A 25076-nucleotide genomic window follows, 5' to 3' on the forward strand; every position below is an offset into this window, starting at 1 on the left:
TCATCATCAGACTTGTTCTCCAGGCCCTTCACCAGACACACTCCAGCACCTCGATGTCCTTGTATCAAGGAGCCCAAAACTGAACACAGTGCTTGAGGTGTTGCCTCACCAGGGCTGGGCACAGGGAAACAATCACTTCCCTGCAGGTCATGCTATTTCTGACACAAGCCAGGATGCTGTTGGCCTTCTTGGCCACCTGAGCACACTGCTGGCTCACGTTCAGCCAGCTGTCGACCAATCCCCCCAGGTCCCTTTTTTCCAGGCAGCTTTCCAGCCACTCTTCCCCCAGTCTGTAGGGTTGTTGTGTCCTAGCAGGACCCAGCACTTGGCCTTGTTGAACCTTGTAAAGTTAGTGTTACTTGCATATTGGAGCTTCTAGTATGTGATCCCTCTAGCAGAACATCACCCTTATTGTTGCAACTCTTATGTTTCAGCTCATTAGCACAGATTTCCATAAGAGAAGGAGAATATCCTCAATTTAAGTCTAAAGCATCATATTTACATCTCCCAAAAGGTGGCTTCTACGGACAGAAGCATTATAAAACCGATGGACGAGCAGACTCAGTAAACCGGATCCCTTGTCTTGAAATAAGCAACTGTCAGCTTTTGCAGAGTTCTGTTAGGCTTATGAAGCGAGAAGATACAATCATGTTCTTCCATGCAGGATAAGAAAGGGGTGACAGAAGACTAATCCAACACATATTTTCTGTTTTCATTAGCCAGACCAACAGACCAGCCTCATAAACTAAAGGAGGTTATCGCTTTACAAGATGCCTGCCAAGTTCATCACACAAAGACACAGCAGCACTCAGCCAGACTCCTGCCAGCAACACATCAGCCACCTGAACAAAACTCAAATCAGTAACTTCAAGCTGTCTTGGTAGCTGGCCTGCACAGCAGTTGCTCTTGGGACTATGGTATCACGGACAATCCAAACTACCACAAACCAACGAACCTAAGAAGCGACAGCTACAGCACCAAGTTTTAAGTGTCCTCGGAGCTGCAGTAAAGACATACTGAGAGACTCAAGCTTATAACCTCTGTTTTGAGAGCCCTTGCTGGTTAACAAGCAAATTTTGTGTCACATAATCCATTGAACAACACAAAGATTACATGCCAAATAACATCAAGACAATTCATGATTTGTTATGAATTTCTTATGCTTTATCTTACTAACAACACACACAAAAAGAGGAAAAAATGGGAAAACACCCACTCCAATGAAGCCTAAGATATGAGCTGATAGGAAAACAAAAGAAACAATAGCAAAAAAAAAAATCCATTTAAACTGAAGTCATAAAACGAGCACCTTGCTTATGCCTATTACTGAATGAGTCACTTAAATTTTCTGCTTTGATTTTAGGAATTATCATTTGTAGAACAAGACTTCCTCTAAAGTGGTAAAGTTTAAGCTCAAATAAAAGATAAGGGTACCTTCCAGTCTTTGAATTTTCGCTTTCACAGAAATAACTGTTTCGAAGGGAGAAACTCGCAGCTCGAAGCAGGTTCCCGTGAGCGTTTCGATGAAGAGCTCCATAGTTTCATAGAAAGGAAGTTTGTAGTGAAACGGCCCCATGTTATCCTCGTTGAAAAAGGGAGGCTCCTTCTTGTTGGCCATCACAAAGGATTTACAACTTCCTTGCGAGCCGATCCGCCGGGAAACCGCGCTGCGCTTCCAGCCAGGGCAGCCCGGGGGACAGGTGCGCTGTGTCGCTGCTCATGGTCGGGCTCCTCCACCTACAACGGGACGGGCACAGCTCTAACAGCGCCCGGGCGCAGCCGTCCCGGTCCAACCGGGAAGGAAACCCACGCAGCCGGCGGTCGGTCAGCCAGCACCCGGGTGGCGCCGGCCACCGGGCACCCCCCGGGCTGCGCCGTCAGGGCCGGGCCGCGAACAAAGGAGGGCAGCGGCCGCCCGCCCCCGCCGCCCCTCACCTCAGCCTGGCCTCTCCCCGGGCCCCGCCGCTCTCCCGGGGCAGCAGGGCGGGGCCCGCTCCCTGCCCACCTACCTGCGGCCGCCGCCGGGCCCTCGGAGGGGTGGCGGCCCGGCCCCTCTCCCCCCGCGCTGCTCGCCCGGCGGCTGCGCGCGGAGCGGCGCCGCCACGGACCCGCCGCCGCCGAGGGGTGGCAGCCGGCAGCCAGCAGCCCCCCGCCCCGCCACCGCCCGCCCGCCGCCCGGCAGCCCCCGCGCCGCCTGGGCGCAGCCTTTATGACCTCCCCCGGGGAGCTGCCGGCCAATGAGGGGGCCGCTCGGCGGCGGCTCGCCCAATCGGCTCCCTCCGGGGGCGGTGCTCCCGGTGCCGCCGGGGAGGGCGGGGCCGAGAGCGTTCGGGGCGCTTGTTGTGGTCGTTAAGGGGCGGGGCGGGCGCGGGAAGGGCCCGGATGCAGCGGCTCCGCTGGGGGCGGCGGGCACGTGACAGGGAGGCCGCAGAGGCTCCTGGGTAGTGTAGTCCCACGCCTCAGGGATGCCCCAGGCTGGGGGGGTGGGTAGGACAGGTTGGAGCTGGGCTGTGGCGCCAGGCTTCACGAGGGGTTCCTCTCCACTGGAGCCTCAAGCCCCTGCCGTGCGTGTTTTTACCTCCTACTCCACCTCCTCCTAGCCCCTGGGGTGCTCAGCTCGTGAGCCTCAGGCTCTGCCATACTCGTATCAATTATTAATGCAAAGGGAGCAAAAGAAAGGAGGGTGGAGAAAAGAAGGAGAAGAATCCCCCATCTTTCTCCTTTCTCCCCCCTGGCTGTCGTTCAGTCTGCTTTAAGCACAAAAGAAAGGAGTAAAGAGGATGTCCAAACATATGCATGAGGCATGTATGAGGCATATGCAACAGATGCAGTGCCTATAAATACATCGCGAGCGCTTTCACTGTAGGCACCCGTTTGCAGACATCTCCCCCCTTCTCCTCCAAGCTGCTACTCCCAGCTTACCCCCACTTAATGTGAGTCAGTACCAGGCCCACCTCTGTTGCAAATCGATACGTGATAGTTCTCTGTTCTTACCCCTTCCACCCTTCCCTTCTGCTTTACCCTCATTAATGCTAGATGCTCCATCTGTTGTAGTTTCTGTGCCCTTGAAGTAAGGGTAGATGGAAGCAGGTGTCCCAGAACAAGGGCTTCAGTGACAGCAGGAATTGCTCTTAAAGAGATCCTCTGAGCACCTGCTTTAAACTCACAGAAAATAGAACAGGCTAAGAGCTAAGGTAGGACATTCCTATCATAAAAACAGCACACCTAGTTTAAAAGTTAGAAATTCAGGCAGTCACTAGTAAAATTTATACATTTGCTCTGCTTGGACATGAAATATGGTTAATTACATCCTTTCCACAAGGATAATCTAGAAAATAAGGAAACCAAGAAGGTTAAGCCAAATACAGTAGAGAGTTAGAGAGCTTACACAAAATAACAAGTTCCTGTAACCAGCCTATGATGTGTTACAGATAGGAAAGAAAAGCAGACAGTAAGAGGTGATCCAAGCCTTTGCCACAAGTGAGCCGCTGCATTAAGGAATTCACATAAGCTTGTCAACGCTGAAGTGACCAAGCATGCTCAGTATAGATGGACTGCTGGGGAAGTGTTATTTGCAAAGCTTTGACAAATCCAAGCAGGCTGAAGTCTCATTTAGTGGCTTACAACTTGAATAGAAGACAACGTTAGGTTTCTATTGTTCTCATAGAACACTAGGTACTCTTCTGTAACACACAATGGCAGAGAAGTTTTAAGCATTTATTTTTATAGACCGTATTAGCTGCCGGTATGAAATAACTGGTCTCTACCTGGTATCAATTCCTGCTCCAAGTGCTTGATTAGATATATCTAAGAGCTATACCTAATAACAGACAGAATCCTGCCTTACGCCAACATTAGCTCAGGAGACTGATAGCAGGCTTAGACAAAGCACGGCAGTAGTTTGGGTTATTTTCCAGGCACAATGTAGATGTCCTTAACAAGTGGTAAAGTAGAAAGCAAAACGTACAGACGGATCTAATTTAACAGACTCCATTTACTATTTAACAATATCAATGATTTTCTCTATAGCTCTGTTCAATAAAACAAACTATACTTTGTATAATAGATTACTTCGTCGCAGGTATTGCACAGGCTATATTCATCTGGCCACCATAGAAAAAAATAGCAGGTTACCGTCCTTTTTTAATATATCATTAAGAGTAATTAAACCCAGTAAAAGAGCATACTAACTATTTATAATGGGTAATCTGTCATTTACATATCCACAGCTCTCATTTCAGCTCTACTGGATTAGGGAATCCAGTGTATGAGACAGAGCATAAGGAAGGCCTCCTCTGTGCAACACATTCCCCTTGGCTACTGGCCTCCAAAGGCATTCAGTGGGTCATCAAATGTGCTCAGTGCCTTGCTTTCAGACTTCACTTCCGAGGCTGTCTGGGAAGATCTACTTTTGGGAGTGGGTATCTTGGTTTGGCTGCTAGAGAAGATATCATCTAGAGGGGAAGGAAAAAAAAAAAGATGCTTTTAATGGGAATTAACTGCTAAACAGAAGTAACATTGTACAGAAAAGTCCCCAGCACACAACAGGGACTGCCAAGGACATTCTGTGATAAACAAATGCTTTCCTGCTGCTTGCAATTCTACATCTATTTGTAAGGACATACGTGGGAGCTGTTAGCTGTAAGTCAAATCAAGAACATTTTTTCTTCTCGGTAAAGCAGAATAATACTTGTATTTTATAACGTCTGAACTCTCAGAAGCATTTGAGAAATACTAATAAGTTAAACCTCCACAATAAGTTTCATTGTGCAAGTTCCAGATAACCTTCCACTTATCTAGAACATTGGTGTCTGAAGAACTTGAGAGACTCCAAGAGTAGCCAAGACTGGTGTCAAAGAAGATCACAAGAGAAAACCAGTACTTGCTAGGAGCTATTGTGGCATCTGCTAGCCATAGAGAGAATCTTTAACCTATGGCAGAATAAAAACACAGCATACATCACTTGAGAATAGGGCACAGCTAAGATGCAAGGAGGCAGACTGCTCTGACTGCTATCCTAAAGGACAACAGGTAAGAGGAAACCCTCCAACACAGATACCCTGTATCAGCAGCAGAGCCCATAGACCTGCAGTTCTTGTTGGGGCTAGGGCTGCTCGTGTGTGGCTATACTCCTGGAAGAAGACAGTTTCTACAGTACAAACACTGAAGTGACTAGTGAGTCAGATACCTCACAGCAATTCACAAGGCTAGTCATGAATCCCTATTTAGAAAACACACCTTACACTGAGGTTCATAGCTATTTACTGGTCCAGAGGATGAATGCCAATATTCCAGACTTCAACATATATCTTAACCGTGAGCAGAGGCCAAGCAAGAAGTAGCCTATCACAGCACACTCGCCTGTCTGTCCTCACTGCTTCTTCCTCTCCGGTATGTTTGCTGTTGTGCTTATCATAAAAGATTACACAGGAATAATCCAGGAAAGCATCTCAGCACAAGAGCAGTTTAGAACAGCAGTAAAATAAAGTAATCCCTTACTGGCATCGCTCCAGAGCAAAAACCTATCACATGAATTAGATTCACAGGCAGCTGGGAAGTACAGTGAGTGACATCAGCAGTAAGAGGCATCACTCATATTTTATAACAAGGTTTAGGAAAGAGGAGAGAGTTTTGGTCATGGAAAACAGCATTTGTCAATGCACAAAAAAAGCTCAATCTCCATTTTTCTTGGACTGTCCCAGATGGGCAGTGATGGCTGTTGATTAAGCTGTTTGTGTCATCAGCCATAAGGTCACTGAGGAGGCTAGAATAAAGATGTGAAATACAAATTCCTCCTAATGTGCAACCACAAGCTTACCACAAATGCACCAAATAATGACACAAAGCTGCAGTAGGGCAAAGAAAGCAAGCAGCTTGCCTCCTCCACCCTACCAAACTGCATCCAGCTATTTGCAGTAGAAAGGATTTTCTAGGACAGCAACATTCAGCCTAAATAAAGTGCTACCACAATCCCTGAAGCCAATCCTTAACCTACATGGTAGGAAAGTGCCCGTTCTACTAGCCTACAGCCAAGAGAGCATCCTCACTATCAACTATCTTCCCTATGCTCCTGTTGGGCTTCTGAAACTCCATAGTTTTGGGCACTAAAAAGCTGCATACCTATAGCTGCACCACAAAACAGTCAATGCTTTAGAGGAAAACAAAGTCTATCAGATAACAGGATGCTGTAGCTGCTCGTAGGCATCAACATCACATGTAACAGACAACAAGCTCTAGGACCAGAGTAGATGTCAAAAGCAGAAGCACGAACAGGCTCTGTTGTGACTAATTTTCCAAGTTCCTTTCAAGTGATACTCTCAAATTGTTTTTCAATGTGAGGTTCTGATTTTTTGTGCAAAACTATTTAGAAGGGGTAGCTGTTTCAGAAGTCCTTTTGTTTGATATAGGCTACATATAGCAAAAAAACAGACAAATATTTTTGTTGATCCCATCCATATTTCAAATATCTTACTTGCAAATCTGTGTTATTTTTTATATCAATTCAGAAGATTTTTAAATCTCAATGTTTTCATTCTCTGGCAAGTTTTCTAACATCTTTAGAGACTTCAGCCAGGTCATTCCATCACATTTGCGTGCTTAAGAGTAGCACAAGCAAAACTGTGATGAATCAGATTCAATCTGAATAGGTGGGATGTGAGGAAAGATGCTGATCTCTTCACATCATTAGTGATTCATCTGAAAACAGGATACAAGAAGCTGTGCAAATTAAACAGAGAGCATATCTCTTAGTGCTGTAACAGGATGAGATTAGTCTCTTACTCCAGACGAGAAATTTTCTAATTCCCACAGATGAGAAAATCTCTACAGAAATTAAATTATTCCTCATTTCAAAAGAGGACTTTTATACGCTTTCCTAAACCATTTAGATCCTGTGCTGTTTCTACAGATCTAAGAAGTTCTCATCCAGGGGTAAAATCCAAATATATCCAGAGACTTGAGAGCAGCTCATAGTTAAGGACAGCAAAGGGTTCTAAAACATCTCTGGAAAACATGACTCTGGACAATATTATGAGATTAGTAACAAGACATTAGACACTTACCCATATCATCATCAAATATGGATTTTTGTTCCACCTTTTTCTTGGCGTTCCTTTCTTTTGGTTTTATGGTGAGATCCGCAAAGATATCAATGTTATCATCAAACAGGTTAGTCTCTGGCATCTTCTCTTTTGTTTTCGTCATTGGTTTAATTGCCTCAGTAGCAAATATATCATCCTTAGAGCAAAGTACAGAGAGATCATCAACACACACTACACTTCAAAAGAATAGTCATTACCTGTACACAGCAGCTAAGATGTTTAGAAGACTGACAGCATTGACAAACCTGAGAATTTTCAGTCCCTTGTCCCCAAGGGCAAGTGCCCTAGTGTGGGATTGTGCACAGGTCAAGTACAATACAGAGATACTTGTATCACCTCTCCAGTCTGCCAAATTCATTCCTCCTTTAAAGATCTATTTGAGCTAATGTGCATTGAACAGGCAAGTAACAAAAAGGAACCAAATACTTCACTACTTTGAAAATGGTCATAAACACAGGGATGTCATCACAGCACATTCATTGATGTGTCTGCTCTGTGTTAAGAATCCACCTTTTAATCCACATTTGCTAATAAACAGATGAACATCCAAATAAAGGGTTTCTGTTGCCCAATATCAAAGTATAATTGACAATTTACCTCACTCATTCTCCTGCACACCCCCAGTCCTACAACAACCACCATTCAGCATATGTTTAAGTAGAAACTTCTGCATAAAACCCTGGGGATCAAAAAGGCCAACATGGCAGGCTTTCCATCCTACTCTTTCCAGTAAGCTTCAACCATTACCTCAAAGATGTCTTGTGCAGTAGGGTCAACAGCTTGCCGGACAGAAGATCTCAACTCTTTCTTTCCAGTTTTCTGACTGGTGAAGAGAGAATCTTCCTCTTCCTCCAAAAAGGGTATAGGGCTGCTTTTCGATGATGATTTTTTCTGTACAGACTGGAAGAGATCATTGCTGTTCTGATTACCCAGAACAGACAGATCAGGCTTTTTCTCTCTGCCCTTAATAGGTGCGTTAGACACATTGTCTGGAATTTCCTTCTTCAGCTTTGACTGTGCAGCTGTTCTGGATGCTGAGCTGCTTGCAAAAAGGTCTTCTGATTCAAATATATCATCTCCTTCATCCGTGGATTCTGGAGGAAGAATTTTGTTTGTCCCAGCAGAAAGAACGCTGCCATGAGCCGGTAGTGACAAGCCAGACAGAAAGCCATTTTCCTTGGACTCTCCTTCAGTAACAAGAGGCTCCTTTACGTTCTCTATTGGTGACCTCTGTTTTGGTAGTGAGAATTGCAGTTCTTTAGTGCTGTTTACCTCCTCACTCTCACCAGACTCTTGTGCAGCTAGACGGCGGGCCATTCTGCTAGGAGGTCTTCGTTTTCCTGTAACCTTGATCCTGGTCTGCAAGAAAAGAGCAGGGTTATATATAAAGGAAAACAAAAAAACAAACAAACAAACAAACAAAAAAATCAAACAAAAAAAACACCAATAACAACAAATTTATGAAAGAGACATTAGGATTCACATTTTGTTCCCTTATAACATTTTCTGCCTTCATAACACATCCAATTAACACAGTACCCGTTTCATACTAGCACACTGAAACCAAATTAACTCCAAGTTTTGCTTATAATGCTGGTTTACGTAACTTCAGCAGCTACCTGTACATTTAAGCAAGTGTTTAGTTGTGAATTCTGAGCAAGGAATGATGAAACTAAATCATTATCTGCTCAGAGAGAGAAGCAGCAAGAACCATCATCATCTCAGCATTATCCACCCTCCCTATTTTGCAGGAAGGAATCTGGACATTCAAGCTCGGAGTAGCTTGCAGTAAGAAAATATTCTGAAAATAACTCAGGACTTTTGATTTGCTAGTCATTCCACAGCAGGTAGAACGGGGGTGCAAAAGCAATAGGACTTGAAAGAAGAGAGTCACAACACAGGTCAGCAAATCACACTAACCCTCTGACTTTAGGCACTACTTTAATCAGAAACTTTGCTAATCCAGAAACTTCTGTGGTGCACAGTTAGTCTAGGTCATGACTAATTACATTTTCCATTTAATTTCATTGCTTTTTATGAAAACACATCCTCCTGCAAGTTTCCATTATAGCCTCTATGATATACCACATGGGCACACAAGTAGTAAACATCAGTTCAACCTCATCTTCCCTGTTATTAACACCCAGACCAAGTCTTAACTGTATGATTCAAGATTTTTTTAAAGAACCGTTAAATCCTTAAGTAGAATGTCTTTTGCAGTCCATTAAGAAAAAGGTAGGAATAAAAAACAAGTGAGCCAGGAGACAGATCTACCATTTCAAAAGCTGTAACTTCTTTGTTTGTGGCTGGGTTTATTTTGTTTGTTTTTTGGTTTGCATGTTTTTTGTTTGCTTAGGGGGGTTGTGTGGTATTTTTTTGTTGTTGTTTTATTTTCTTTTGAGTTTTGTCTTTAAGGGCTTTTTTTGAACTTTTGTCTGAAAAAGAATTATGACTGACAGTTCAGGACAGCACGACATGTTTATCCACAGAGGGGATAAAGCTCAACCTCCAGTAGTAACATGTCCTTGACATCTTGCTACAGCAGCTGTCTATAATGTATTTTATAGTTAGCCTAGAGAAATGCCTTATGTTTTTCATGCTGGCACCCTTCAAGACAGTACAAGGTGTTAGACTAAAATACCTTCAACCTATAGGGAACAACAATGTGTTTGGGTGCTGTATGCATGTGCCTTAAAAAGGGACTGAATTGGGCATATGTGTAAGTCCCTTACAGAGCTAAGAATGCAGTAAACTTGTGCTTCTCTTCATTGGCCTGGTACAGTGGATTAGATTTCCACACCTTTATTCAGATAGACTACACTGATAGCAGAATTTGCACGTCAAAACATAGGTTTCCGAAAGAGAACAGCCTGTTTTGAATCCCCTTTTCTATCCTGTTAAATACCGAGGTTACCTTATTGGCACTGTGCAAGGTATCCGCTTGCATAGGCTGATCAAAGCTTACACCCAGTTCCTCATTGTTTCCTGCAGCAGGGAAGGCTTCACTGTTTTGTACATCGCTGGGTTCATTCAGTGGAGTGTCCAAAACTGGCAAGGGGGACTTTATGTTGGAGACCTTAGGCATTGCACCAGGAAGTAAGGCTGCAGGGTTAATAGCTAAGTTAGCCTACAAAATAGAGAAAAAACATACAAACACACACAAAGAAATCATGTTAATACTGCTCAAGAGCAGACATGGCTCCAGAGAAGCAGCAAGCGTACTTAGGCATTCAAGTTCTACTCCTAAGAGTACCTGGCCTCTCTCTCATATCTACTCACTTCTGCATTTCCCACGTCATCTGTCTTACTAAATCTGTTGAGTGCTCAACACTATTATCCTGTATAAAGCTCCAAGAACAGCATGGCCACTCTACATCAGGCAAAAATCTATGTGCCTCAGTATCCTGTCTGAGGAAAAGACTGGCTCTGACATTAGTGATACAGTAATGTAGATAGTTATTAGATTTTTCATATCAGAGAGGGAAGCAACCAAAACTCAAAACCCCTAAAAGTCTCTGAACATACTTAAAGTAGTGCTGAGTAGATTAGCAGGCCAACAAGCAGCCCACCCTCTGCCCCCAAATAGAGTTAAATAGCATTGCTCATAGTCAACTCTGAAAGGTGAGAAGGGGGAAATAATGTTAAACATGCAATACAGGAAAAAAAGTAGCAATATAGAACGTAATCTGAAAAAAAATTGCAAGAGTAAGGTAGGGAAGTAAAAAGATTTTGTTTTAGGGAGAGCCATCAGTAAGGCAAGGAAGATTTTTTAAATTTTTTTTTTTGAAAGTCAAAATGCCAATAAAGTAATTACTTGTAACTTTCCAATCCGAGATGAGGGCTCTTTGGTTTTAATGGGAACAGGACCTGTAGATTTCTGCACAAAATTACACTGGATTAAACAACAGCTGGACAAGTTAATATCAACATCTTCAACCAGACCATAGCTTACATTTTAATATATCTAAATAAAGGAACCAGCTCACTGCTTACCAGCTTCTTCTGGAATACCTTGTTATTGAGGCATCTCATTACATCCCAGTACCACAGCTATAGTCATTCAATTTTCAACTTCTCAGTTCCCAACATCATAGCCCTATGTTCATTATGGCATCTTTGTTCCACCCTCTTTGAATCTGATATTATGCTTTACCATAGTAACTCTACAACTTCCATCTTCTCCATGTCACACATGACTCTTGTCAAATCAAATTCTGACAGCCACTGTTCCTCCTTGCTTTTTCCTTCCCCTATGATCCTCTGAGGCCATGCTGCCAGATCATGATATAATGAACTTGTCTTCTCTTTGTAACCAGCTATAATAGGGCCACAGACTTTAATGCAGCACACTTAGAATCGAAGAGGGTTACAGAATAAAACCTCTTAGCTCACAAGGAAAACAGCTTCTGAGAAGGGAGTGCTCCTGTTAGGTCAGAGGTTGGACTCGATGATCTTGAGGTCTCTTCCAACCTAGAAATTCTGTGATTCTGTGATTCTACAGAAGGCAGACCATCAGTACCAGAAATAAGACCAGCAGACTAAATGAGCAAGAGCAGCTCAGTGGTCTGAAGATTTGAATCAGTTCTAGGACCTGGGAATAAACCAGATCAACAGAGGTGTTTGTCCAGGGTTTGCTCGCTACAAGTGTCTGATCTAACTGGTTTTATGAGCTGGGCCATACTGCCATTGGTGTGACTGGTCACTGAGGGTTTGGACACTGTTTTGGGGGACTTCATAGCATGACAGAAGAACCCTGCTGCCTGAAATTATTCTCCATTTAAATGCACATGGGATTTGGCTGAACCTTACACAGGAACCTTACCAGTAGCTACAAAAAAAGGCCTGACAAGTGTGGTTCTCCATGTCAAGGAGTACTTCACCAAAAGGGAAGACAGGCTTGCTCTGTGTTCCTCAACCCAGGAGGCAAAATACAGCCACCCCCCTTCCCGGAAGATGAAAAGCTCGTTTCCTACAGCTGGAAATCAAACAAGCATCTCTGATGAGACAAGACAGACTTCAGATCCAGACTGCCTCTCTGTGATATGCTGTTTCTGCAAGATTAAGAACAGGAGTAGGAGTCTCGTTTGCTCCTCATAAAGCCTTCAAGAAAAGATTCTCAACAGCCACAGATTTGTACCATATGCCATAATCTCCTTTCTGAGGAAGCCTACCTGTACTTTAAAGATAACATTCACTCCATCAGACACTGGCAATTCGAAGAATGACTAAGTGATCAAATCACACATTTTTCTATCAAACTGCACCTGAAGCCTAGTTCTTCACCACCCTGCACTTTGCCCTCATAAGCATGTGGGTAACGAATAAAACACTGTCAACAGCATTTCAACTTCTAGCAGTTAACTTAAATTTATGCTGCTGTTGATAAGCAGAGATAAGTATGGCCATGCATTACTGCATTTCTGCAGCTTTGTAGCCAGTGAATTCAGGCATTAGTTTTGATCTTAAAACATCTCCTTATCCTGTGCATATTGTTCAAGACACAAGATTTCAGTACTTGCCTCTGTAGTAACTGTCTTCGGACCTTCATCTTGTTTGGCACTTAAAGCATCTTCCAAGGGAGGGCTCGAACTGGCTTTAACTGTTTTCTTCTCCACTGTTTTCTGAAAACATTAAGCGCACAAATCCACATGAATTGGTAAAAAGCACAATCAGCAGAACAACAAAACAAGCAAAGATTTTTACAATCTCATTTCCATTTGCAAAGAAAACTACCAACATCTTTTGAGTCTGCAATGCACAGGCATTGCTTTTTGGTCACAATAGCAAGGGCCTTCCACTCTACCATACTTTTAACCTACCCATGCCTTTGTTGTCTATACTGAAAAATAAAGTGAGTTTGGATATGCTTCTGAATGCATACATATGCTGTCCTCATAGACAGGACAGTGGGGAAAATAAAGGTACAAAGATAGCTAAGCAACACTGCTATTTTTATGGATTCAAGCAAGCAGGCTCTGTACATAGCTGCCAAGCACTAATTAACTAAGACCACCCCTTCTACAGTCCTCAGAGAAACAGTTTCCAGGAAATATTGCCAGTTTTCCAGCCTAACTTTCAGCTAACAACCTGAAAATAGATTAAATTAAACTGTAAATACATTTAGAGTAGCAGTTTAGAACGCATGTTAGGACTTTGACCTCAAACCACCCGTAATGCAGCCCAGTTCATTACTGCAGCTGCTTGCACTCTAAAAACAATCCAGTGATCAAGAACATTTTAACACATTCATTACCTTAAATTAAACCAATCTGCAGACTTTAACAGCATAAGTTATCAAGTAAGGCTCAGTCATGCATGAATCACAGGGAAGAAAGTGAGACTTCAGTTGCTAATATTACAAGTTGGCAAGAATATCATTGGGTAGACAAACACAAAGAAAGATGGAAAAGTAGAGATCTAGTTTTGTTCCGTAAATGGCCTGTTTCTAAAACCAGGGCATTTACAGTAGTTACTGAATGTGGGTTCTTGCACTTAATAGACAAAACAGTAAAGATAGAAAGTAACAAATGAGCTCTCTACGGTCTGTATTCTTCAGGGTAGGAAAGTCAGCTTATTTTTTTCCCCAGAACAATGCTGCCAGGCAGCTATGGTTTAAGATCAACAATCTGCCACTGTACTAATGATCTGCAGTTCCTGTACTAGATATTCAATCATGATTTCTTATCCAAACTGTTATGCCTATTGAAAAGAAAAACATAATCACGTCTATTCTTTCGCATTTAAAAGGTTATTTTGAAGTAACAGATGTTTCCCCTTGTTACCTTTATAAAGTTAGTAAAACCCCTTAGTTCTAAACTCTATCAGAAACTAATAAAAAAATTAAGTCTACTCAAAGAGACCTCTCAGTGATATGCAACTATGTGAATCTCAGTAGTTTTTGGTGAAAGTGTAGCTATTCCTTGAAGAAGCTGGTCACAGGAAGATAGACCAGAATAAGGTTACAGCCCTTATCCATCTAAAAGGGTAACTACACAGCTAGTCCACTACAGTGCAAATTAAAACAGGTTTATCTGAACTACTATAGAAGCGGTTCAAGCTGCTTCTTATTGCAGTGACAAATCAGGTGTCATACAAATAGTGAATGCCTCAGGGAAGGAAGTGTAATTTTTTAATCTGTTTTCCACAGCTTGGTTGTGAAGCTATATCTGTAGGCAATCTGTAACCTGGAAAGGCAGATTTGAGTCTGGCCATCTGTGCTAGCTCTCCCACAAAGCATGCTGAGCCTAAAGAACCTCGTTGCCCTTTGGAGCAGAGAAGGTGTAAGCTGAAGTCCTACCATCTCCCTACCTGTTAAACCAGTCAGACCCTGAATAATACAAACATAACTCCACTACGATTTCTGCTCAGGTATATTCTCTAACACCTAAGCCCATCCCAGTGGCATGCAAAGATGAAAATAATCTACTCCTCACATCCCAATTTTGGGAGATTTGTTGCAGCTATTTGTTACGTAGGTCTTCAGGGTCACAGGAGACATTTCTGTTCTCTTAAAAAAGATTAATTCATTTCATTTCTTGTGGAAACACACATGGAAAAAATCCCTTTTATACACGTCTTTCCAAAGTCTTTTACAAAAGTCATTTATAATAGAGGACCAGATACCGGAGGGTTTGTTTTAGCAGTACTGAAGAGATCATCTTCATCATCATCCCCAAAAAGCCCTCCTCCAGATGATGGTTTCAGGATACAGTTTGCAGACTGAAGAGAGAGACGATAAAAATAAATAAATAACAGTGTCACTGATCAAAAGCATGTCTCCTTCTGCCTGTGATGCCTGAACTGATTTTAGCATTTGGCCGTCCCTGGAGATCAGGGACTTTTAAGTTACGTACAAACAAGCAATACTGGTAGGTTGCACACTTCAAAGACCATTTTTAAGTAGAAGGTTTAGAGGAGGGCTTTGAACTCACCACCGACTTCTTGGGGCTGGCAAAGAGGTCAACGTCTGGATCATTGTCCTTCTGAAGTTTGTGACTGAAAAGAAGCTCTTCATCTTGAAAGACTCCAGTGCTTTTGGGACGAGTGCTTTTCTTGGAAGGCTGAAAGGAAGAGAAAGGTCCGCACTATGAAAAAACCCCTCCCTACTGAGGGCATCTAGTTCATGGGTTTACTTGCCTAGTAATAAGACAGGTTATAATTCACTCGAGGCTGCACTACAGCCTTAGCAACAAAAATACGTTAACTATCAGTTGCATTTTTCACTGACTAAATTTGAAAAACCTACAAAGTAAATACATGTATTAATAGTTCATTTTTATGAGAAGACATTAACCAAAATGTACCTGTCTGCTGACCTGAAAGCCAGCTTCTATTCCTTACTCATTACATGTCCCTAGGAGGAGGAAAATTTTTTCAGTATGGTATCATGACTGTACAGGAAGGTTTATATTTTAGCAAGACACTTTTGTGCCTTGAATTGTTCAGATGAAGGTGCAGGACAGAAGTGAAAAGAAGAGAATCTGGGTAATTATTTTTCTGAGCTACCTTTAATTAAAAAAAAAAAAAAAAAAAAAAAAAAGAGAGAAGAAAGACAAAAGACAAAGTCCTGTAAAGCTGTTCTGGTTGACAGAGTTCCCATTCTCCTCCCTTTAAAGCAAAAGCACCCCCATCATGAAGAAAATAACATAACATCTGCCTTGGCAAAAACATGTACTTTCAGCTTCGCTGCTGAGTGGTAGGGAAGGTTGACAGTCAAATAGAGCACCTTATCAGCCCTCCATGATCTGGCAAGCCAACTGGTATCAGCTGCTATCTAAGCAGCTTCCAGCATATCATATTTGGTCCACTCTTCCTGTTCTACATTTTTTTTTTTTTTATAACTGCTCCATTCTCAGCCTTTCCATGCATCAGTTTTAACTTTACATCAAAAGCCAGGTCAAATTTTTAGAGAGCTAGATGTGCTGTGTATGCCTAGACATACGTAGACCTGATACAGGTCTAGTAGCATCCATATACAAAACACATGCTAGACTGAGACAAACACTCAAAATAGTCGTACCTTTCAGATTTCCCTGCTAAAAAGATTAGGTTCCTAAATCATCTATTGTGGTTTTTGCATGATTATGCATTTCAGCACCTTAATCACTCCATGGATGTTAGATGCTGACTGCTGAATGCTTTCCAGGAAAGCTTTGAGAGATTCGGGATCATAGGGAAGCATAGGAATCATTTATCATCCAAGAATTTGGAAGTTTAAAATTTGAAAGAGATTGAACTTCATGACTTGCAGAGAAGGGAGGGTAAAAACAAAACCTTGCCTATAATAGGAGAGGTATAGAGGCAGAAATATTGTTTCTCTGTTCAAGAACGTCTCTAGACTCACCACACCAATTTCTTTCTGTGCATTTTTAGTGCCATCATCTTCCAGTCTCTCCTCTTCCTCCTCATCAAACAAGCTTAACACTTTCTTAGCTTGGGTCTTGACATCTTTCTCCAGAGCTGGTGGTGATGTTGCAAACAAATCTGAATTGCTCTCTGGCTCCAAAGATGTTGCTGCAAAAGGCTCCACCAAAATAAATAAAAACATCAAGTTTTATTTAGTTCAGGTTTGCCCCCCCAAACCACTAAACTTTACTGTTTAAATGCCAGCAGTGGTCAGAGTTCTGTAATCTGGTATCATAGCAGACTACTAAATTCAATTCATTTTTCCTAAACAGACAGAATAGCAATACGCAGATTACCAAGGTAGATTTCAATATAAAGGACACACTTTATGGCTCTGAAAGGAACAAAGGCTTCCTCCTGGTACCTTAACACCACAGTGCTGTTGATAAGCAGCTTTCTGCATAAGGTTTCCTCCCCATCTATAAGTCAGGCTGTCTCTGCTCCACGAAGCTGCATACAACAGTTTTGATATTATCTATGAGGCACCGAGTTCATGCAACTTGAGATTCCTTGGAGTAAGCAGCACTACCTGAACACTGAATGTGATCAGGAAAACACAGAGTGTGATAATAGCACCCTGGAAACCCATCAGCTGGTAATTCTCCAGCAATCACTCAGTAGGAGAATACCCAAGAGTAAATTCTGCTGAAGCTTCTTCAATAATGCACTAAAATCTCATTTTGTAAACAGTGGAACCCAGGAGAAACTCACGACTCCAAGAGACACATTCCTACAGCTACCCAAACCATTTATAATTCACCAAACAGTATGCTCAAAAAATAAAGTTACTGAGCTTTACAAAGCCTATGCATCAGTATAGGCTGCTTTTCGGAAAGGAGAGCTCTACGAATGTGAATAAAGATTGCCTTGTCCAGTATGGAGGGGGAAAAAAACAAACGCCAAACAGAAATCTCTCATGCATGCCAGCTGGAAAACAAATTTAAAAGTAATTTACTCAATTTTTGGTCTGTTTGATCAAGTAATTTTGCTAAAGAAAGATTGAATTACTCTCTCTTTAGCAATAGCAGACACAATACAGAAAAATAATTCTGTCCCGAAGCAGCACCACTGAATTTTGAAACTGAACCTTTGCCAAGCTTCATATTAATGTAAGAAAATCGCTCACTTTTTCCTTTGTATGCTGCCCTGCAACATCTGTTCCTCTAGACACAGGAACTGTTCCAGGCTCTTCTAAAGACCACAAGGTATCTTCTACCTGGTTAGACTTTGCCTTATCTGGCAGATCTTCCTTTTCCTCCTTTTCTTCATCACTAAACAAAGGTGGTGCTTGTGCTGGTTTTACTTTCTCCTGCAAAATTAAGAGAACGTTATTGACACAAAATTGCTTGGTGTACAGGATGCACTTATTGCTGTGGGATAGCAGACTCCCAGTGTGCTATCTGCAGGGGTCTATGTGGACACTGGTAACATGCTTGACATCTCTTACTTTGCTCCCATGGGGCTTTCTGATTTGTGACTTTTGATTTCTATTGCTATAGTCTCTTAAGACTGAATGAAGAGTGCCAGGAGAAGAGTGCAGCTGCAAGCTTAGAGCAGATGCTGTGGGAAACCTGTTTAATTACTGCACTGGTTCCTGAGACTTCCAGCAGCCAGACCATGGCTTGCCTGTTTTTTTTTTTTTTTTTTTTCTATTCCCAAGCCTATGCTGAACCCAAACTGAAAAAGACAGGGCCTGGAATTATAATTATGTTCATCGCAACTGTCTTCCTGGTAACCAGAAAAGCAAAATTGGGGAGCAGGGGCACACAAGTTCAGGGAGTCCTACAGATACAGCTGAATTCAACTTCTGCAATTCCTACTTGATACTTCAAAGCACAACCAGACAGACAGCACACTGTGGGTTAAGCTCACAAGACAGAGGACAGCATAAGTGCCCTCCACAGAGGGCCAGTCAGCTTGGGCCAAGGTGGCACAAAGGATGAAATCCCAGCTTCACAGTCAGCAGTAAGCTATCTGTTCCTGTTAGCGGTACCTTTCAGCTGAAAACTCTTAACACACGCACACGCATTTAACATAAATTAAACAAGTGTAGGGTTGGTGATCAAGACAATTTTGAAATCTTTTAGGCTGATGTTAAAAATTTTTACATGTATGAATTCAGTCTGCCCTGATCCCCTTCCAAGTTTGCTAGAACTACTATTGTCTAGAACAGCTTGGGTTTACATTATCTATCAAGGAAGATATCCTATGAAAACACTGTGCAAGTGTTCTGTATTATTTTTAAAAGAAAGAGAAGGTACCACTGTGGCCTTTGAAGCTGAAGGAAGCAGTGTTGATTGGGAACTGAAGAGTGACTCTCCATTAACAGCATCATCTTCAAACAGCAGTGATACCTTCTGTGGCTTTCTTTGGCTGCAGGTGAGGCAGAGAAAAGTTGAAGATCAATGCAAAAGTTTCAGGGCCCATGTACTGCATCTGTTTAAGTATAACTTCATTTGCAGGGTCTGGTCTCAGATCTAGGACTATGTTTCCTCACCATGTCAACAATTGTACCACCACCCCTCTCATCCGCACAGCTTTCTTGTGAAGAGAGGAGAGTATCAAAAGGTATCAAAGGCAGGAAAATGGATTGCCCAGTTCAGTGGTAGGGAGGAAAGCAATCCATCATAGACATAAAAGAGGTGAAAGAGCCCAGCCCAGCCCACTCAAGCATCTCCACTTCCTCCTCAATAACACTAACAGGAGACAACACTCAATATGTCTGACTCCGTCAGGTTTTGAGGACAGTGCTGAATTGTTCTGAAAAAGCATTCCTGTTTCCTCCCAAAGGATTTTCACCTCTCTTTAGTGATTGCAAATAAATCCTCTTCATCTTCTTCCTCAAAGAGGCTCGTCTTCTTCACAGCTTTAGCTTGACTGATGGTGTTAGCTGATTTTGTAGGTCCCTCTTTTCGGTTATCTTCTGAAGGAGGAAGTTTAGGAGGCTTGGAGACATTCCAGTGTTCCTGAAAAATAAGGAACATTTAAGTTTCTTTTGTCTTGGTCAAAGCCACTTTCACATCTTCTCTACAAACAGAAACAGTTCAACATCTTGGCAGTCCTTGCATCTCTCTACCAGTTCCTTTTCCTGCCTTTGTGTTAGCTACTGACATTGTTCACGCTTTGCAGAGGGCCCAGCCACCTTTTGGTATATAGTATTCGTCAGCACAACAGTGTACACATATTTTACTATTATATTTAGTTCTTCAACTTTAGTTCAACTTCTTGAGAGTTGCTCTCAAGAAGTGAGATCGGTGCAAACTGCAGTCATACTACTCATGTGAGTAAATTCAGAGGCTTTCCAGACCATTTTTTTTAGTTATTAGTGCCTCTGATTTTCAATTAAGTTGTAGGACACCACTTAAGAGTGCTGGTCATTTATATTTCATTTTTCCCATCCCCACACTTGAAAAAACAAACAAACACCCTGACTATCTAGAACTGTTAAACTTTCCTCACAGAAATTAAGGCAGTAAGTGGAAGCAAACCCACTTTTTCCTCTTTCAATATTTTAAAGTCAGGTTTGTTGGCAGCAGCCTCCTCCATTTATTATTGACCTTTCTATAAATTACATTGAAAATAACAATTATCTCTTCCACATAACTTCTGTTACCCAGATCCGGAGTTAATTTGAGCCAAGAATCAGCTTCCTTGGCTGCAAACAAGTCAGAGGAATGAGGTAGCCATGGCACATGAACACAATCAGAGTCTGGCTGTGGTTCCTATCTCAACAGTTTTATGCTTTGTCCATTAATAAAACCTAGTAACTCCTTTCACCCAAATCTCACTCTTCACTACCTCTTCATCACTGCTGAACAGTAAGCTGGAAGCTTTCTTGAGTGGCTCTGACTGTTTTGCTTTCTCTTCCAGAGGCTTTTCCTGTTGCTTCTTGGCAGGTACCACACCAAAGAGATCCTTAAAAGAAATTAAAAAACAAAGCCATGATGGAAAGCTCACTGAGAAGTCATTAGCATGCAAGACACTGTTGCCTCCTACGTCTCATATGAAAGACAAACATCTTTTTCATTAACCCTTTCTGAAGGCTTTCTCAAGCACGTTACAGTATATTGTAGTTAAGGGAATTCCGTGCACATAGCATTTGATAGACAGTTTCTACATCTATGCAGTGGTATGGAGAATGAATCCCATTTTACAAGGATGGTCAATGGGCAAGCTGAACCACTACCACTGAGCAAGAACCGCAACTTTCACCTGAAGAATTGCATGCCAATTATTATACAAATATCAGAATAAACAAAAACAGATGCTGACTTCGCTACATAACACTCAGTTATGATTTGCCCCATTCAACCTGAACATCAGTTCAATAGTGGAACCTTCCTGGCAGAGACAACTGCATTAGAAAGTGTTTCACTACCCTGCCAGTTACTTCTGCAAACAGCCCCTAGTCAAAAAGGCAGTGAGCTGGAAGCAGCCCCTCCCTGAACAGGAGACCATTACCTCAAGTTTGCAGATGTTCCTGGTCTTACAGCTCTGAACAGGCCTCCTGTTTGCCTCATGTTAAAACTATATAGTAACCTTAAGTCACCATGAAGGCTGCGGGTCCAGAGTTGAAATCTCTCTGGAGAGCGTTTGTGAGGGAGAAGAGGGTACAAAAGGTAAGGAAAACACACACTAATCCAGATTTGAAAAGCTTCTTGCACAAACTGTGCTCTCATCTCAGTCTCTGCACTAGCGGCCACAATTTTTACATACTGAAAAGAAAGGAAAAAAAAGCCACAACAAACAGGAAGCAAGAAGTCCTCATATGGTTAGCTACCACAGGCCAGGATAAAGCAGCTTCTCCAAGTTCTTATCAGTTCTATATCTCAGTGCTCCTTAGCCACACAAGAGTGGCAGTATCCTTAGTGTTTAGGTCCAGAAACAATACGCAGTGACTAAAATACTAAGAACCCAAAAGAGTACCTGCTCAGTTCTCCTCCGTGATGCTGTCCACATGCACAGAACCGTTACACAATGTAAGATGACCAATTTGGTGCTCCAAATTTAGCATTTTTAAACACCTGACTGTTTCCTGCTGCATTTGCAAGGCTGGTCAGGAGGATTCCCATACACAGGCCGGATCAGGAAGCGGCACTTACCTCTTCATCATCATCAAATAAAGAGAGCGGAGCTTTTGTCATGGACTTGCCGGTGGGGAGAGATGGAGCTTTAGGCTTCACAGTTTTACTTGATGAAAACAAGTCCTGCACAAAAACATCGCAAAGAAACATCACTTTGTAAAGCCATGCTATACACTTAAGAACTCTAAAAAGGACATTTATGTTCTTCCTTAAAAAAATGTTTAGTAATCCTGTGAAGTCAGGAAAGACTGTTTTTCAGGTGTGCCAATGATCTAAAACTCCGTGGGGATTTCCTTCAGCCTTGCAGATTAATTGCTAGCTGGAAGTCCAGGACACAAGGGTAAACACATGCAGTCTTTCATGCTTCTTGCTCTTGACTTGCTGCTCCCCCTGCCCCCATCAGACTTTTAATTTATACCTGTTTGTACCACACAAGTTCAGGTTTCCAGTGTTGGGGAACGAAGTCTGACAGATTTCACCCTTGGAGCAAAAGTGAACTTTCAGAAAGACCAGGAATAGATGCACAGATGTCCTCAACCTTATGGGTAAAGATACCTTATGGTATCTAAGAGTCCCCTAGATACCAGTGAACTGAAGTTAGCCTGACCCAGATCCCAAGGATTTCTGTAGTGATTTAAGAGATACTCACTTCAGAATCCTCCTCATCAGAGAAGAGGCCCCTCTGTTTCCTTTGAGGTGCTTCAGATAAAGGCTTGAAGTCATCACCTGAAGATGGCTGACTCTTTAAGACAAAAAAAGAGAAACTCCATCTGCACCCATTTAAGGTTAGTAAGGACAGGCACCCTGTATGTCCCTTTCTACAGGACGGCATCCCAGCAGTCAAAGGGACACAAGCTTGCCATCCTAGAGCTCAAGTCCCACGTGCTATGTGAACAGCTCTTCCTCAGCCAGAACTATGCAAAGGTGAAAAGCAGATCTTGACATAGGCCTGCTCTCCCTCCACCTTACTTCTCAGCAGAGAATGCATGCAGCAACTCATATCAGGCCACATTGTGCGTTAAAGGGAAAATTATTTTTTAAAGCCATATTCAGCAAAGAAAGAGGGCAGTTTCTGCCAACCATCATTTCCCTTATTAGCAGTGTGCAGCCCAAGCCTGCCACCAGCTATATTGCCATTAAAGTCAGAATGATTCCAGACCCAAATGCTACTGTCAACAAGCCTGGAAGATAAAATAGCCCTTGCTTCCTGACAGTGCTGCTGAATCAGTTGTCATGCTCTCCTGGAGGAAAGCGAAGTGCCACAAGATCTGAGCAATGGCTATGGATGACCTCCCATCATTGCTCCTGCTCCACTGACCATGGATACTTTCACAACACATCAGAAACAGAAGCTGGCTTTGGGCCTTGTGCTCAAGTGCTTTTTATAAGGCTGCATGGAGAGAGTCCTACAGCAATTTGCATCACACACGCCTAGCTCTGTATACTTCTCAGTGTGGAGGGGAGAAGAGTCACTGTAGCTCATTATGTTCGTGTACTGCTTAGACAGTCAGCATGAACACGTACAGTTTGTTACAGAAACAAAGAGCATTACCGCTTTTCTCAAGACACTGCTCTGAAAAGGAAAGTGGAGTGTGAATTAGGAAGGTCTTAAAATTCCATACACGTGTCCTCAGGACAGCATTTAAGGCTTTCTAAAACTTACAGTTTTCAGCTGAAAGCAGCTTTTTGAACACTCAAAGTTTTGTATATGCTTCAGTAAAACTGTGACACCCACACTCCTATTCTAAAATATATACAAGCAACAGGTTACCAGTAAAGTTCCTATCTGTGGTCTGTATAAGTGCAAACACAGTTTCTACACAGAACCATGACACCAAAGGTTCTTAAGTCAGGCTGGCTTTTTTCCAGCCATGAACTTCATAAACTGTTTTTGTCATTGTTTTGTCCTTAAACTGAGACTTCTCATTTTGCTCTCACTTCAGTCCTGCTTTAACAATATTCTTCTAATCATTGTCTGCCCTGCAAACAACCTAAATAAACCCAAAATCTGAGAAGCAAAAGTAACTTATGGACACTTGAAGCAGTTTGGTCACAGAAGACCCTATGAACACGGTTCTGCCTCACAAATATGGCACTTGCATATCATTTTACGTGGAAAGATGACTTCAGCTGCAGTAATAACTTCTTCCTCAAACCTTGAGGATATGACCCATTTATATTCCATTACCTTTTTTGCTGTGACTGTCTCCCTGTGACTTTCTGTTTCTTTAGTTGTGCTGGCAGCCCCAGGAGAAATGGCAGGTTTTTCTTTGAACAAGTCACCCTCATCATCATCATCAAATAGGTCAGCTGTAGACTTGACTGCATTAAGAGACAAAACAAAAAGGGAATTAATAGAACAGAACAGCCACTACTGAAAAAGAGGAGACAGCAGTTGTAAAAGATACCATGCTCCCTTTTTAAAGCTGACCAATACCAGAGATCTTGAAGAGAAAAAACTAGCCATGATCTCAAAATGAAACATCATTTACCTGAGAGCACTAGTAACAGACAATGCAGTCAACATCCATTGAGCTGTAGTCAGCAACCACCTCTAAATTCCTGAATGCAGTGTTTTGCATTATCTTGGCACCTCTAAAGGCCTAGAGCCTGCTAACACGTAGTGCTGAGCACAGGAGATAAGCACTGAGCTCATTGGGTTCCTATCAGTTTGAATTTTGATGACCCTTAATGTTTAACCTGCCACCACACACATACAGAGGTACCTGGATCTGGAGGCTTTTTACTTGCTCCCCCAAAGAAGTCATCGTCGTCGTCGTCAAACAGAACAACTTTCCCAGGCTGCTTTGGAGATTTCTCTGTGCTCCTTGCTGCAGGTTTCTTGTTTTTTTCCACAGTTACGGGGGAACTAAAGACATCACTCCCTCCTGCAGGTCAGATGGGAGAAAAAACACACACAATTATTACCAGTTACTGAAAAGCTACTCCTTCCTAAGTGAAGCCAGGCTGATAGTTTCCATCACAGCAACTTTTGATGCATTCCTGCAACAATGTCTCTTCAAAAAGCATTAACTAGAAATTTCATGGTAAAATCAAGTTGCAGACTGATGGCCTCTCACTCACGCTGCAAGCACTTCTTTCTAACACCTGCTTATCTCCCCTAAAACAACAGTCAGCTCCTGTGTTAGAAGTAGCAAACCCATCAGTCCCACTCTGTTTTGTACATGGACTTCCCAAAGCAGAACCGTACTTTACAAACCAGTAAGCTACAAAAACGTGGACAAATAGAAGTGATAAGGTACCTGGGGAGAGGAGAGGGTAGATGACTGAGCTCTTCCAAGGAGCAGATCTTGTCATGTAAAAATCACTGATACCACTACCACTGGTTGAGTTTGGTCCCAAGATCCCTGAATACTTTAGACAGATAGTCTGCAAACACTTTTAGCCTTTCTGGTAAAATAAGCAGTCTGGTTCTAAGTCATCTTTTTGCTCCTTATATATAGATATTTGGAAACAGTGAAGAAAA

The 25076-nt window shown here is 42.4% G+C and overlaps 2 protein-coding genes across 5 annotated transcripts in view; both read right to left on the reverse strand.

Annotated features, from left to right (window-relative positions):
* ZFAND4 (zinc finger AN1-type containing 4) overlaps positions 1-2162 on the reverse strand; it is a 31325-nt gene extending 29163 nt beyond the window's left edge. For all 4 annotated transcript variants that reach the window (XR_014618622.1, XM_084290363.1, XM_084290362.1 and 1 more), the window contains exons 1-2: positions 2010-2162; positions 1435-1737 (exon numbers count right to left, since the gene is read on the reverse strand). Coding sequence is in view for 3 of the 4 variants with exons in the window: in XM_084290363.1 (XP_084146489.1) it covers positions 1435-1618 (184 nt within the window). In the remaining variant the exon portion in view is untranslated. The remainder of the gene's footprint in view (positions 1-1434; positions 1738-2009) is intronic.
* A 1570-nt stretch (positions 2163-3732) lies between these two features.
* The window catches only part of LOC311211321 (WASH complex subunit 2-like), a 34700-nt gene continuing 13356 nt past the window's right edge, over positions 3733-25076 (reverse strand). Inside the window, exons 15-30 of the mRNA XM_084289959.1 lie at positions 24316-24477; positions 23778-23911; positions 22239-22331; positions 21608-21712; positions 20304-20420; positions 19305-19471; positions 18767-18878; positions 17632-17814; positions 16444-16623; positions 15032-15160; positions 14724-14819; positions 12620-12721; positions 10015-10227; positions 7848-8459; positions 7062-7236; positions 3733-4454 (exon numbers count right to left, since the gene is read on the reverse strand). Of these exons, the coding sequence (XP_084146085.1) occupies positions 4318-4454; positions 7062-7236; positions 7848-8459; positions 10015-10227; positions 12620-12721; positions 14724-14819; positions 15032-15160; positions 16444-16623; positions 17632-17814; positions 18767-18878; positions 19305-19471; positions 20304-20420; positions 21608-21712; positions 22239-22331; positions 23778-23911; positions 24316-24477 (2717 nt within the window). The 3' untranslated portion in view covers positions 3733-4317. The remainder of the gene's footprint in view (positions 4455-7061; positions 7237-7847; positions 8460-10014; positions 10228-12619; positions 12722-14723; positions 14820-15031; positions 15161-16443; positions 16624-17631; positions 17815-18766; positions 18879-19304; positions 19472-20303; positions 20421-21607; positions 21713-22238; positions 22332-23777; positions 23912-24315; positions 24478-25076) is intronic.

Source organism: Netta rufina (genome assembly GCF_964035555.1).
Source record: "Netta rufina genome assembly, chromosome: 7".
Taxonomy (NCBI): domain Eukaryota; kingdom Metazoa; phylum Chordata; class Aves; order Anseriformes; family Anatidae; genus Netta; species Netta rufina.